This window comes from Meriones unguiculatus, chromosome 2, assembly GCF_030254825.1.
Source record: "Meriones unguiculatus strain TT.TT164.6M chromosome 2, Bangor_MerUng_6.1, whole genome shotgun sequence".
NCBI lineage: Eukaryota > Metazoa > Chordata > Mammalia > Rodentia > Muridae > Meriones > Meriones unguiculatus.
In genome coordinates, this window is record NC_083350.1 from 173,991,812 (window position 1) to 174,008,031 (window position 16,220).

The 16,220-nt window shown below is 45.9% G+C and overlaps 1 protein-coding gene across 1 annotated transcript in view; it reads left to right on the plus strand.

Moving 5' to 3' along the window:
• Positions 1–1,951: 1,951 nt before the first annotated feature.
• Positions 1,952–16,220, plus strand: part of Ppm1l (protein phosphatase, Mg2+/Mn2+ dependent 1L) — a 282,442-nt gene continuing 268,173 nt past the window's right edge. The window contains exon 1 of the mRNA XM_021648055.2: positions 1,952–2,982. Within this exon, the coding sequence (XP_021503730.1) occupies positions 2,584–2,982 (399 nt within the window). The 5' untranslated portion in view covers positions 1,952–2,583. The remainder of the gene's footprint in view (positions 2,983–16,220) is intronic.

Genomic DNA, 16,220 nt, shown 5'->3' on the forward strand with positions numbered 1-16,220 from the left:
TGGAAAGGGTTTCTACTTTTTCTAGCATATCAAACATACAGTAAAGTATAACAAAATGCTTATTTAGATATTTTAAAATTATAAGTGAAATTTCTCAACAGAAATAGGAAAATGCCTAATCAACATTCTTGAAAATGTTGATTTTTACATAGATGTAAATGTCACAGCACAACATCACAGAATTTAAAGATGTCCAAATTTATTACTTAAGTCATTAAGTCAAGCTATTATGGTAATAATCTAGTTTCTTAAGCATTCGGGGAATAAGTCAGGGCCTAGGCATGTTCTCCAATCCTTGCGCTTGGAACGTTGAGTCTGGGTAGAGGCTCCAGTGGGCCTTTGGCCTTGGAATTTTACTACAACTTCAAGGGAGGTCAGAGTAGGCATTCTGGGACATTATCAGTTTATCTACAAACTATGTTTGCTTTTAGAGACATAGTTGTATGGACAAAACTACTAATGTACCTCAAATCTGACAGTTTACAGTAAGAAATAATTTGTTTTCCTAGCAACACCTAGGACATTGCCTCTATTACAGTACTTAAAGAACTATTTATTGTCTGATTTTGGAACCTTTTGAATATTAAGCAAAAAATAAGCTGATTTGTTTTCAACTTCTATTTCCTTGCTCAGGTCGACAATACTGAAAGCCAAAGAGAGCCATAACCACATACTGAAGCCTATATCCTACTTTCAAAAAAATACTCTTAACAGCTCCTCATATTCCTTTCCTACAGTTCTATTTATGTTTATATTGTTGTGGTTATAGTACATGTGTCAATTAAATACTTAAGCACGTTTTTTTTTTTTTTGGTTTTTAGGTAAGTCTGGGTTTTTTGTAGAAACTTTGGCAGTTATGGAAAACACACAAAAATAAGAAGAAAATAAAAATTGTATGTATTTACTACTTTAAGTTATGGACTGTGAACATTTTGCTATATTTCTTTCCAGTAGTTCTTATATTTTGTATCTTAAAAAAATGATTGGCATCAAAAGGAGGCAGAAGCGTTTGGAGGACAGATTGGCTGGGAGGGTATCCGGCGGCCTGAACTGCCCAATGCATCAGCACCGTTCTTCATGGACAGGGGTAGAGGGGATGAAAATTTTCCTTTAAAGGTCACTGGCTCCACATTCTAGACGAACAGTGGTTGCCCACACTGAAGTCCTCCTCCGAAGTCCACCTCTGCGCACCCACACTCCCACCCTCCTCTTCGGCGAGATCTGAGGAGGTGGTTGTCACTTCGGAGCCTCCAGCGACTTCTGTAAAGCACACGCAGAGTCGCTCGCTAGGGACACGGTCTCCCGGGGAAGCGTGGCCGCCTGCACAGTGCCCGTGTACTGCGGCCGGCCCTTCCCGGCCCTCCCGAGGTTGCCATGCAAGTCTGGCCGGCTCGGGGCTTCTGCTTTCAGAGTGACCGAGCTGTTGGGGTCCCCCTCGCGGGAGATCCCAGCGGGCTTCCGAGGCGGCCGCCCCGGGTGTTCAAACCCACCGCTCCGTTCCGAGTCTCGAGGCGGGAGAAGTGTGTCCCATCACGCTAGCCTTACCAAAGGGCCCGGCGTGGACGGCACCACCGCGCGGCGTGCCGGAGGGGGGAGCGCTCACGTACAGCTCCGGGCTCCCAGCAAGCAGGGCCTCGCCGCGCGAGAAACCCGTGCTCAGGGCCCTCGCGTCACTATCACATTGTCCCCGGGAGCCAGCCCGCAAGGCGGAATCGACCAACCACTAGAGCTGAGCGGCCGGACGCGCCGCTCCCCCCCGCCCCTCGCCCCGCCCGGTGCCCACGCGCGCCCACCCGGCCGAGCGGCTTCGGGGCCCCAGCCTGGCCCGAGTGCTACGCGGTTCGGAAGCGCCACTCCGGGGGCGGGGCGCGGCGGGGCGGGGCGAGTGGGGCCGGGAGCTGCCGAGCGCGGCCGAGCGGAGCCGAGCCGCGAGGTGCCGGGGAGAGGCAGGCAGAGCCTGCCGGCGGCTCCGCACCCATCGCGCCGCGTTTCCCGGCTCGCTGCTCCCCCTGCTTTCGCCCGGGCGCCCGCAAAACTTTTATTGTCTCGGGACCCCCCCGGGTGTGTGGCGGAATCGAGCGCTCCGCTGTCTCCGCGCTCGCCCGCCGCGGCGATCGAGGGAACGTGCAGCCCTCGCCCGCCGGGCTCTCGCGCCCTGCGCTTCCTCACCTGCCAAACGCTCCCGGGAGCCGCGAGGCGGGCACCCCGAGAGGGACCGCGCGGGCACCGGCGCCCCGAAATCCTCCTCACCGTTGCGGACCGGCTCGGCGCAACTTTAACTTGATTCCTGCCGTCCACCCGGGGCACCCGCGGCGGCCGTCGCCGCCGCCGTCGCTGCGGTCTCACAAAGAGCGCGGAGAGGGAAGGCGGCGCGGGCGGGCGGCGGCAACGGGCCTCCGGCTGCCGAGACAAAAGGGAAACTGCCACCGTTCCGGACTACTGTTCCGAGTCGCCGTGGGCTCGTCCTGCCGGCCCGGGCTGCCTCCCCGCCTGGGTCCCCGCGGGCTGTGCCCGCAGTGCTCGGACCCCGCGGGCTGCGGGGCGCGCGCCGCTGCTGCTGCTCGGGGCTCCAGGGGATAATAAATGATAGAGGATACAATGACTTTGCTGTCTCTGCTGGGTCGCATCATGCGCTACTTCTTGCTGAGACCCGAGACGCTCTTCCTGCTGTGCATCAGCTTGGCTCTGTGGAGTTACTTCTTCCACACGGACGAAGTGAAGACCATAGTCAAGTCCAGCCGGGACGCCGTGAAGATGGTGAAGGGCAAGGTGGCCGAGATTATGCAGAACGATCGCCTCGGAGGACTTGACGTGCTGGAGGCCGAGTTTTCCAAGACCTGGGAGTTCAAGAGCCATAACGTGGCGGTGTACTCCATCCAGGGCCGGAGAGACCACATGGAGGATCGGTTCGAAGTTCTCACGGATCTGGCCAACAAGACGCACCCGTCCATCTTCGGCATCTTTGATGGGCACGGCGGCGAGGTAGGAGTTCTCTGGGTCTGTGTCTGTGTAAATAACCGGGCGTCGCGTGCGTGGCCCGGTCGGGTGTGGGCGAGAGAGGCGTGGTGATGACCTGGTGCTGACAAAACTGATTCAAGTTGCCGAGACCCTGCCAAGGAGATCTTGGGTACGAGCGTTCAGTTTAGCTGAGAGACATGCACTGGTTATTCCGTGCCGTTCCAATACAAAGTTCCCAAGGTCAGAAGACAGTTAATGACTGCTGGTTCTCCGGGGAGAATCATTAGTATATAACAGTGACCCCCACCCCGGCCTCAGTGTCCCGATTGTCGAGTTTGAGGCTAGTGAGCCACTAAGGAAGACAGGGTCTTGGGTGCACCCCTCAGGGCAGAAGCCTCCTGCATCAGATGGATAGACTCAGTGAAGGTGAAGAGGCTGTGACTTCTTCCACTCTCTTCACGAGAGGGAAGGACTCCCCGCGGCAACGCCGAGCTTCTTCCCAACTCTGTCAATTTAGCGAGTGCAGTCAGGCGGAGGTAGGGGGTGTGTGGGGCACACAGGGTAGCTCACCACTGCTGGATTTTGGCTCCCTGGCCTTTGCAGAGGTGGCTGGGCACACCTGATCTCTGTACAGCGGCCGGCGTGGAAATACTGATGCCTCCTTCCTTCTGTAAACCTTTGTTTGGGGTTTATCTGGGAGCAGGAAATGGGCTAAAGCCCGCTTTAGGTCTTTCTCGCCTGTTTCTGCGACATTCGATACCGGGAGTGTGGAGACTCAGGTTTCCTAGAGGTCCTGCCCCTGGGCCTGTGCCCAGACGAAGTGAGTGTTAAAATATGGCTCCAGAGCGAGTCCCCACATTTGTCTCAGTTGGACACTTGTAACAGTTTCATTGCTTCTTGCTCCCCAACCTCTTTCTTGGCAGCATTCCTCATCGCCTTTACCTTCTTGGTTCCACTGCATTCCTACCCTTCTTCCTCCTCCGGGTGGGCTCCAGGGAATGCAGGGCCGTTTTGCCTACATATTTTTTTTTTTTTTTTAACATCAAGGAAGCTTTCAGTTGATTATCTTATCTGCATTCTCCACTCACCGTTTGCAAATCTTGCCCAGGTACAGTGCCTCCTCGCCAGCTTTGCAGAAAATGGCAAATAGTTGAAAAACTTAGGTGATAAGAATGGAATTTGGCTTTAAACCTTTTTTCCCACCCCCTTTACTCCTTTTATAACGTGTCCTTCAGAATGAAAGTTTCTTATTCATTGTACTTTTGTAGTCTCGGGTGGTTTGGAGTTCTCTTCCCCTTGACCATAGGGTAGCTGGAGATAGGAGACACCGCGTACTGAGTAAAAAGATACCTGAGTGACAAGGGAGATAGTTTAATGACTCAGTCATAAGCTCAGTTTATGTGCAGGAACTCAGTGGAGGCGAAGCAAACTGGGAGTCTCTCCCTGTAAATAATTTAATAAACATATTTATTATAAATGTGAAGTAAAGCAGTTGCTAATAATCTGATTCTGGGTTTTGAAAGCACACCTTTTGAATCCTGATGGACTGTGTTGGAGAACACTGGGGCAGTGGCTCTCTAGTTGTGACATATTGGCATGATTTAGCCTTGCACTTGTGATTGGATGATTACCTTTTTTTTTTTTTTTTTTTTGAGTCTTTCAAGACATTGAAGCTGCAGAGCCAGAAGTTTCAGTTGAGCAATTTCTAGTAATATCTGGGTAAATGCGCCCTCTCCCCCAGGAAAGGATGCAATGGATGCTTTCCGTTAATTCAAAGCATTTTACACGTACTCCATTTTCATTACAGCTAAAGAAGCAATAAGGGAAGAGATGACCTCTGCTAGCCAAACCGTGAAATGCTGTTTATCGAACCTTTGCTGTTTGCAGAATAGTTACCATTATCAGTTCTCACAAAAATAGGGTTATTGTTCTGTCGCCTCCTGTCATGCTTGGTCAGTTCAGTCTCTTTGGCTTTGTTTTACCTTAAGAAAGTAAAATGGGGAGTGCTGTGTATGAGTTTTGGGTTGCTGTTGGGATCGTGATAACAGCAGACACTACGGAGAGACTTCTCTCTGGCTTTTTTATTCTCTTGTTATATCATTTTAAGAGACTCCCAGCTTCTAGTTATTATCATTTGTGTTCTTGGATTCTTTAACATTCACCAGAGGAGGGTGCCACTGTTTGAGGTTTTGGATGATAGCTGCATCCTTTCAGAAAGGGTGCCTTTTCCGAACTGTTAGTTGTGTGTGTACACATGCACACACACAAATATACACAACACTGTGGGTAAATGAGTTGAATTTTATTCGTGATAATTCATACTGATAAAATAAGTCATACAAGTGCTGTTTAGATTCAGAAGGGAACTTAGTTGTCCCTGTGTATTTCATCCTTACACATTGATTTCTTCCTGTTTTTTAGATAGGGTGCAAATGGCTAGAGGAATTGTGACCTTCCTGAGGCTGTCTGGCTAGTGTGAGACCTTTGGTTTATTGGCCTTTTCACTGGACAATAGGCTAGCATATTTTCCTAGATATATAGCAGGCTAGGGACACGAACTTCTGCCCCTCCAGACGTTTCAGTCTAGCAAGAGAGATAGACTCTTAGTCCAAAAGTGAGAGTATGGTGTGCTTATGGTGTTCTGGGAACACCGAACAACCATTTACACCAGATGAGCGGTAGGTGAGGTAAGCTGCCACTGAGGCACCATTTCCTGTAGGATGAAAAGGAAAGGCTTTGCTTGCTTGCTTCTTGTTAGAAACAGGGTCTAGTGATGGAGTGTAGGCTGGCCACGAACTCACAAGCCTCCTGCTTTAACCTGAGCTTATAGGCATGTGCCATGGTGCCCTGAGAAAGTAAGTGCTTTTTGACTTAGAGTCTGGCTCTGAATCTCTGTGACTTAGTATCAGCTGTGACCTTGGGCCAACTGCTGAAGCAGCTTTCTCTGGGAGTAGTTTATCTAAAATACGGGGGTGGGGGGGATAATGAATGTAAGGTGAATCTTCTTCAGTTGTTCTGTGTCTTAGTTGGAAGGACTCAATGGGGAGATTGTTATGGATGAAGACAGCTCAGGCATCTGGAAGTCTGCCATATTAAGGCAGTGAGAGCCAAGAGAGAGATGGTTTACCTGTGGGAGTCACAACTTTCGTCACTGGAAAGATGCTTGTGGGGCGCCCATAACTAACTTATTCCCCAGATTCTCTGTGTCTTCTTTTGAACATCTGGCACACTTCTGACTATTAATTATAGATTCTATGGACATTGAGAAAGTAGCACTCTGGTATCAGGCTGGAGTTTTCTGATTACTGAAAAGGAATATTCTCTATGATTAGTTAATAGATTGGCAGGTATCCCTGTGAGTTGAATAGCATATTCAGCAAGTGTTTTGTTTTTTCCCTCCACAAACTCATCTCTGAGCTTGTGCTGAAGACCAGCCTGAATGGCTATGACGTCATTGAGTTGCATAAGGTGTAAAAGTTTCACCTCTCTAATCCAGTGGACCAGGCTCTTCGTTTGATTCTCTTGGACCCTTGAAACATCCTATCCACCACATGATGGTGACTGCCTGTGAATGTATCTGAAGCTATGGCAGTGATTTTCTTGGGTAACATTTGATCAAGACAATCACAGGTTACGGTGAAGCTCAGACTATAGCAATAGTGGTCCAGGTCTTTAGTCTCAAGGTACGGGGGAGCCAGAGGCAGGTGGATCTCTGTGAGTTCAAAGGAAATCTGGTCTACATAATGAATTTCACGAGAGCAGTGACTCAAATAAATAAATAAGTAAATAAATAAACAAATGAAATGAAATGAAACTAATAAAGAACCCGCCACCCCAATATCATCCAGGAAAATGATTGGTAGTGCACTTACGTATAATTTACACACAGGCAAAAGGCATTTTGTTATTTATTTATTTATTTAGCACTGTATAGAGGAAAAATTACCAATCCTTTGGTGCAGTTTTGGCTGAAATTTATCCAGGTGACTGGATTATTTTTTAAATGCTCTCATGCTAGTGGGCATTCCTATATTAAAGGTCATGCATATCTGGACACAGTTTGAAACATTTGTATTCATATTAGAGAAGAACGTACTTCAAGTGTTCAAAAGGAGCTTCAGTCTTGAGGCTCAGGTGAGAAGCCACGGAGAGGCTCGCCTGCAGGATCCGGGCACGCAGGTTCCGAACTCTGATCAGTGAGACTTGTTTTGCACTGGGCTTCCTTCTGAGAGTGTTAGGAAACCACAGACATTCTCTCCAGAAAAAGCACACGTGACCATCAGATTTGGGTTATAGTCAAAGGCAAGTGGTGTGTGAAGCCTCTGCATTTGAGGTTAATTTAGATAGAATGAAATCTAGACCCACAAAGAGTAACGCACCCGGGTCTCTTCTTGGGCTGCCTGCCTTCTCCAGCGTGTGTACTCGTGCTGGTGTGCTGTGGTTATGCCTCTGAGGGTTGTTATGAGGCATGGTCTTCTGTCGTGCCGACAAATCGACTGCGAGGATGTTATTGAGAATTTTGGTGCATTACATAGCATGGCTTTTATGAAGATCAAGGGAGAGATATACCCTAAAGCCTTCTTGTCTTCATCTTAAAGCTGTTGAACAACTGAGTCATCCTGTGATTTTTGCAGCTAAAAGTGCTGAGAGCCAAACCTCTGCCCTCCCTCTAGTAAATGTGTAGACTTTTATAGAATACATTCATTTGGCGTGATAACCTTACCCTCAGGATAGCTCATCTTTGCTACATTCAATTTCCCTTTGTCCCATTTTTCTCTTTCTCCCTTTATATATGTCCTCTTTATCTTGTGGTGTTCTGTGTGTTTGTGTAAGTTCCATTGGCTCCCTCTGAAATAGTTCTACCTAAATAAATTACAAGTGGTGCAGCCAGTGATCTCTTTCCAGACATTACAGCTGAGGTTAGTGAATGTTTAAATCTCACATTATAGTGTACAGAGACCTGAGGAGAAATGCGTTATGGCTTAAGAGAAAATAAAGATGGTTTTGGCTTAAAGTGGTACATCAGCATTTCTCAAAAAAAAAAAAAAAAAAAAAAAGGCGGGGGGTCTTTTTTCCTCTTCAGTGAGATCCTCTCTCCTGTTCTTGGGAGCATCTTGGCAAGTGAATGTAGAAGACTGGCTGTGACCTTGTGCATCTTCTAAACAAACTGATAAGAAAACCAGCTGAATGCCACCAACAGCTGTTATCTGTGTGTTGCGCCACTTGTGGAAAACAGGGTTGAGTTGTGTGATGTCCAAAGATGAGTCAGTGAGTTCTGTGTTCTCAGGAAGCATTCGTGTGTGTGTGTGTGTGTGTGTGTGTGTGTGTGTGTGTGTGTAGGCGAGAAGTTGGTTTCTAGCCTTACTTACTGAGGTGGGGGGTCTCTCATCGATTCTGGACCTTGCCAGTTTGGCTGATATAGCTAGCCAGCTTGTACCCAGGACTGCCTGTCTGTCTCCTGAGTTTCCAGGTGGGCCACCACACCCCCTGGCTGCTGGGGATGCAAATTCTGGTCCACAGGCTTGTGTGGCAAGCACTTCATCCACTGAGCTGTCCCCCTAGCTCTTCAAGAAGCTTCTGCCTAACTGTGGGAAGGGGAAATGCTTTAGGATCTGTAACTACAGGGCACCCATCAGCCTTAAGCATGTGGTGGTCTGTCTGAGCCAGCTTTTAGGATCTGGAATACTTGTGAGAAGACGTTGACTTTCCATGGTATCCTAGGATTTTAGGAGGGAGAAGGGGAAGATAATATTTCAGGTAGAAGAGAAAGTGTGTAAATGGTTCAGTGGGCCTAGATGAAAGAAAAGTAGGGAGACTTCCTTGCTGAGAGCAGACTTTTGTCAACAGGTGCCATTCTGGAAACCCATTCATTGTGTTTCCTGTGTTTGTACACTGTCCATTTTAATCTACATGATCATTTTACAGTAACTTTTATGTTAAGTGCATTTGTTTGGAAAGTAAATTTCTCATCAGCTCTGGGAGCAGATAATCCATCAAATAAGATTATTGGCCTTCAGCTTTTTGTGTAGCTGCCACCATCCTGATGGGGTAGAATGATTCTCTGAAGGCTCCTCTTAGTTTCTGGTTCTTTTAGAGTCCTTTTATCTTCCACCCTCCACCCTTGTTTTACGTATTTATTATTTTTTTTTGAAAGGGTCTTGCTATATAGTCTAGGGTTGGCCCCTCATTTAAGATCCTCCTGCTTCAGCCTCTTTTTCTTTTTCTGTTTTTGGTTTATAAAGACAGGGTTTCTCTGTGTAGCCCTGAATATCCTGGAACTTACTCTGTAGACTAGGCTGGTCTTGAACTCAGAGATCCACCTGCCTCCGAAGCGCTGGGATTAAAGGCGTGTGCTACCAATGCCAGGCTTCTTTTGCTATTTAAGATCAGAAAATCTTAGAAAAGTTAACTGCAGTGCATGATTTGAAGCAAGGCAAACTGCTTGATAGGGCCAGATACTGTGGTAATGCTGCATTTGAAAGAAACTGGTCGGGGGTGCTAGTCACTTTCCTGCCACCGTGACAAAATTCCCCGGAAAAACCCAAGCAACCTTAAAGGATGAAAGGTCTATATTGGTTCATGTTTTGCGGGTCCGAGCCTGGCTTCATTGCCTCAAGTCTGGGGTAAACTAGAGATATAATGGCACAAAGTCCCTGGCGTGTAAGGAACAGGCTGAACATCTGCATTCTCATGGCAACCAATTAGGTGGGGAATACTGAGATAAGACACACCCTTTCTCACCTGTGTCCTCCACCAAGTCTCTTCTTCAGGTGGTACCGTCATGATCCAGTCACCTTTTCATCACGCCCCCGAATGGGGACTAAGTCATCAACATATGAGCCTTCAGGGGACATTTCATACTGAAGCTATAACAAGAATGTCCATTTTTACTGATTATTTTATACATGTGTGAGCATGCTCATGACCACCTGCGTGCTCGCACACACACTCACTTTTTCCCATGTGTGGTAGGGATTGAACCCAGGACTTTGTGCATGCTGTGTGTGCACTTTAGCCCTCTACCCAATTTCTAATGCAAGTATGTGGACATTGCCTGAAGTCCTTCCTATGTTTTACTGTTATTGTTGTTGCATTTTTGTTTAGTTCTTTGAGGGTGGATCTCACTGTATTACCCGTGGTTACCCTGACAGTGACCTTGACCATGGGAACTCCAGTGATACTCCTGTCTCAGCTTCTCCAATAGCAGAATACAGGCACAAATCACTACACATAGCTAGACCTAGCTAATTTGGTTTTTTTCTCTTTTTGAAAGACTGACTTATTTTTATGTTTATGTGCATTTGACTACATGAATATATGTGTACCGCCTGCATGCCCAGTGCCCATAGAGGCCAGAAGAGGACAGCAGATCTCCTGGAACTGGAGTTAGTGTGTTGTGGGCTGCTGTACGGGTGCTGGGAATTGAAGTCTGACCCTCTGCAGGAGCAGCAAATGCTCTTACCCACTGAGCATCTCTTCTGTCCTGCTAGATTAGTTTTTAAAAGCAAACAGCACATTTTGATATTGAAACAATTATTCATTGCAGTTGCTTCTGACACACAGTGCTGTACCCAGTGTGTTACGACCCAAGGTTGAGGAGTCAAGGTTTGGGGGTCAGGGTATATGCAAGTAGGGGGAACGGGAGACACTGCTGAATGAGTGCTGGCCTTATGTTGACAGTGGCTGAGGAACCTGGGCTGCCTTCTATGGGTATTTGAGGGCCCCAGAGAGTGTCCAGCAAAGAAACAGTGTAAAGTGCTGCTTTAGCAGCCCTGTTCCTCGTCTGTATTCAGAAGACTTGATTTGAGTGATGCTAGAAGGGTGAGGTGGGAGAGTCAGATGAGCCTGGCCCAATGTGGGAGGGACAAAATGCATGGATGGGTGTGGGCTATTGCTCAAACAGGAGAGGAGGACCACTCTTCCAGCTGCCAGGCTTCCCAGCATGCCTCTCCCAGTGGAGGGAAGAGGGTAGCTCAGACAACAGTGAGTCTGGCTGTGAATTTGCGTCAGGGATTCATAAAACATGTGCTGACCGCGTGCTTTCTGAATCTGCAGAGCTTTATTCCTGTTATGTTCCTATGCAGATGCATTTTAAAATAATAAAACTATAGCTGAGCACAGTGGCGCACGCCTGTGATCCCAGCACTCAGGGAGGCAGAGGCAGGCAGATCTCAGAGTTTGAGGCCAACCTGGTCTACAAAGTGAGTCCAGGACAGCCAATGCTACACAGAGAAACCCTGTCTCAAACAAAACAAAACAAAACAAAACAAAAAACCAAGAAAAAAAAAATAAAGGAAAATACAGACCATAAGGAACTGGGACAGGGAAGGAGGTGTATATTAGGGTCTTTTATTAATTGATTTTTGTACAGAGAGAGGCTGAGAGTCTAGTTTCATTCTTCTGTGGATATCCAGTTTCCCCTCACCATTTATTGAAGAGGCATAGGGGACAGAGCTGAGTAAGCCAGGGGAAGCAAGCCAGCAAGCAGGGTTACTCCATGGTTCCTGCTCCAAGTTCATTCTGCCTTGGGTTCCCACCTTGGCTTCCTTCAGTGATGGACTGTGTGTGACCTACAGGCTGAGTAAATCCTTCCCTGCCGCAGTTGCTTATGGTCGGTGTTTTATCACAGTGACAGAAGTCACACCAGGACAGAGCTGTTCACAGTACTCTTGCATGTTATCCAATTTTAATTTTCACAAGAGTATGTCAGATAGCTATAAATTAAGCTTAGTTTGTAGATGTATGCATTAAGGCACTAAGAAATTAAGTGATCTACTCCATTCCTTGTAGCTTTTAAGTGGTGAGACTAGAATTTGAAGCTGAGATTCAGACTGTTGTGTCCCTTGGGCTGGAGAGATGCTCAGTGGGAACTTGCAGCCGAGATATATCTGTCCCCGAAGCCCATGCTATTAGTTTCTGGCTGAAGCTTTTTGGGGCGGTGAAACGCAGACAGTGGTTGGTCTGTAGACATTACCGCCTGTGCTTTTTTACTTTGCTCAATAGGACTCCAGATTTTTCCTCAGACCGTGAGATTCCCGTGATCTGTGTTCTCGCAGACCTCGGTACATGAATCTCTGGTAGGTAGTTGTCTAGGAGAGCCCTCTTGGTATGGAAGCACTGGCGTCAGAAATCAGCAAGTGGGCCTCCCAGTCAAGCAGGGTTGTAGACACCCATTCATTGCCAGCACAACCTGTGTCTCCTTGTGGAGGCCCTACATGCCGAGCAGTTACTGTATCGGGGCGGGCAGTTGGAACAGTAAGGACGTTTTATCTTTTACTTCCTTTGGGGTAGTGCAGGCTTTAGGATCAGGGTGCGGGATCTGTAAACGCTTGCACAGTTCCGCTGTGTAGCAGTGCACTGATAGTTTATTTTTCCCTTTTGGAAGACCAAAACCGTCCATATATATATATTTTTCACTTTAAACAGTAAAATGTCACTTTCTCATTTGTTGTAATATTGGTGGCACGCTTGGTTTGATTACATGCTAGGCTCGTGTTTCGATTCCAAAATGCTTTGAATACATTATTCTCTTAGTCAACAGTAAGCCATATTCTTTTTTTTTTTTTATGGGTGCATGTTTATTTATTATAAACCTTCAAAACCAGTCTCAATCTTTGAGACCCATAGAAGTGGGAGAGAACCAACCTCCACAATGTTGTATCTTGACCTCTGCAGGCACACTTCCCATCTCACACAAATCATAACAATAGCTGTAACACTACATAGCCTTTCTCCTTGGCAAAGCACAAAACATTTTTAAAATATTCATGAAGGTAAACATTTTACTTTTCGATATACTGACATGTTTTCCATGAAGTAGAAGTCGGTGTTATGACAAAGTTGAGTTTGAGATATGAAGAGATAATATTTTATTTAAAGTAAATGAATCTCAGAGACTTTTTCTGAAGATATTTTGTATTTGTGCTGGTTGGTTGTTTTTTGTTTATTTCTGTCAACCTGACACAAACTTGGGTCTTCTGGAAAGAGAAGATGTCTACCAGGAAGATGGTTTGCTTCATGACATCTGCCAGGAGAGGTGTCTGTGGGGCATTTTCTTGATACATGGTTGGTGTGGGAGGGCCTAGCCCACTGTGGATGGGGCCACCTCTGGGCAGGTGACCTTAGGGTATTGGAAACGTTCCAGCAAGGGCTAGGAACACTCTTCCATGGCCTCTGCTTCAGTTTCTGCCTGCAGGTTTCTGCCCTGCCTGCCACGATTGACTATGAACTCTAAGCCGAGAGGAAGTCATCAGCTCTTGATTGATAGCACCTGTGAACTGAATGCACGCTTCTCCCAAGTTGCTTTTGGTCGTGTTTTTGTCACAGGGATATAAACCAACCACAACAATATTTTTCCTTTTTTTTTTTTTTTTTTTTGTCTTGGAAATAGAAGCTAATGAAATGAAATCTTAGTGCCCTCTACCTCTTCTAGGATGGGAGAGGACTTTGGTAGTTGAGCATGTTAAGAATGAGACTCACTTTCCTCCATTTCCAGAGGACAAGGGAGCTACTAGGCACAGGTTCCCTGAAGGTTATTTGGGGGTCATTAGTGTGGCACTTCACTGCACAGCACCACCGCTAGAGAGACCCCGTGTTTTAATGGCATGAAAACCACCTGCTCCCAGCTAAGCATCTACAAATCCACAATAACCTGGAAACCTCACTGGCCTGTTCAGAGATTCAGTTCTTTTTAGGGCACATTGTCTACATTCGTGCCCTTCTCATCCTGCCTCTGTATGTCCTTGCTGTAGGATCAGGGACTAGCTGTGAATTGCACACCAAATCAGAAAAACTATGATTTCTTTGGAAGGAGAAGTCAACATTATGTGCATGTGCCTTTAAATGTTGATAGTCTAGATTTTGGCTATTATAAAGGTCAGTGGGCATTTAATGCCCTGTAGCAATAAATCTTAATAGTTCACTTTACTTTTAATAATAGGGGAGACACTTGTAGACAGCAAAGGTTTTAATCTGAAACCTGCCATTTAAAAAAATTATTCCCTTAATTAGTGGATGTGATGGCACACACCTATGATTCTGGCATTTGGCAAGCAGAAGCAGGCAGATCTCTGAGTTTGAGGCCTACGTAAAAAGACCTTATCTCAAAAATAAAACAAAGTCTTTTGAAAGATATGTCACATTACCCATAAAGAACAGCATACATAATTTATGTAATATATAGCTTATATAATATATAGTTATAAATGTGTATTATCCAAAGTAAATGTCTATCATATTTATGTAAATCATAACCTTATAGTTTTTAAATGATATAAAAGAGTATCTTAAATTCTGTAGGCTGGCGAATGGTACCACTTTTCTGTATAATAATTGAGTAAATGAGGAATAGTCTGAGGTTTTCAGGCACCAGTTGGCTTTTTTTTTTTAAATGAAGAATGTCTTATGTCTTTCTATATGCTCAGGTTGAGAAAATTTATTCTGAAAGTTTCAGAGATACAAAGCAGAATAAATATGAGCTTTTGGAGTTAGTAGTAGGCTGAATTTATCAGTAGTAGGCTGGTTTTAAAAGTCAGTTTGGGGAAGGTAATGATAATGCCACATTAGAAGCGTTATTTTTAACCTAAGTGCCAGGCATCGCTTAGGATAGGGAATACAGAGATGGGCACGAGCCTGGTAATTTATACTCATAGTTACACAGAAGTTTGTGTTCGCCTGTCTTTCCTCCCTGTGGCTTGAGGCCCCAAGGGGTGTTATTCTCCAGCGTCTTCGGAAGAGAGAACAGTGGGCATTCTGTCCTGCCTTCCTGGCTACTCTCCTGAGCATCCATATGGTACACTCAGGCCAAACCTGTTTTGGTAAAAGTCTTGTTCTGGGTTTGTCCAAGTGCGAGACTCAAAAGGCAGCTGATAATTCTGGGAAAGAAAGCTACTGTTTTTAGCACAGGGATCCGAAGGAACCCCGAAGGGCAAAGACCGGAGAGCCTAAGAGCTGCCAGAGAAGCTCTCTATGGCCCATGCTAGACTCACCAGCCCTCCTGTGGTCCAGGTGCTGTGTGGAGACAGAAACTCTTTATTCCCAAGGCTGTTGCAATGCGAGCAGAACTAGACATGAAAAATTGCAGGCAAGCTTGTATTTTAGAATATTGCTTAAGAGGAAATTCTTTGAAAAGACAAATAGTGTTTTCTTTTTTTGTTGTTGTTGTTTGTTTGTTTTGTTTTAAAAAAATTTTTTTTGGTCCTCATTTGAAAGAAGGTTTCTCTACCCAGAGAAACCCTGTCTTGAAAAACAACATAGGATAAAAGTAGTGTTTCTGCTTTGCCAGAGAGAAATCCTCACTCCCAGCACAAGTAGAGACAAAGACAATCATTTTCTTCATTATAAAGACATTGGCGTTGATGTGGTTTAGTTAGAGTCCATCTCCAGTTGTGTCAGGTTTCACTGAGGCGTGGTCGACACACAGCCAGTTCCTTATTTAATTAGGCGGTTTAATCAGCTTTGTACAGAGTTGTGGAACCATCGCTGCAATCAGGTGGTCCTTCTGTGTCCTACTCCCGCCCTCCATCATGAGGCAACCGTTAGTCTGCCTTTGGCTGTTTTAGCTTGTTTGTGTTTTATAAAATTTTATGTAAATTTTATGGGAGCACACAGTGTGTGTGTGTGTGTGTGTGTGTGTGTGTGTGTGTGTTTCCTTTCCCCATGCTCAGCACAGTCATTTTGGGGTCCCTGTTATTTCACCTATATCAGTCATTCACTTTTAAAATGATGGTCTTATTGTTGAGCAGAGTCAGGGCTGCCTTGGTAGCTGGGCTATTTCATCCACTTATTTCTTTTGAAAAGATGTGTTTTTATTTTATGTGTGTTTGCCTGTATGTATGTACATATGAATGCATGTATTATGTATATATGTGTGCCATATGTGTGCCTGGTGCCCTTGCAGGTCAGAAGAGGGTGTCATATCCCCTGGAACTAGAGTTATGGCTTGTTGGAGACCACCACATGGGTGCTGGGATTCAAAGCTGGGTTTTCCACAAGGGCAGCGCGTGTTCTTCACCCCCGAGCCAACTCTGCAGCCAAGCTTGTCTGTTTTTATTCCCGAGCTGCGTTCCAGTATATGGAAACTTCAAAATCTGTTAAAAATACGCCGGGCAGTGGTGGTGCATGCCTTTAGTTAGAGCACTTGGGAAGCAGAGGAAGGTGACTCTCTGTGAGTTCAAGGCCAGCCTGGTCTAAAGAATGAGTTCCAGGATGTCTAGGCTTACACAGAGAAACTCTGTCTCAACAAACAAGCAAACAAACACGTT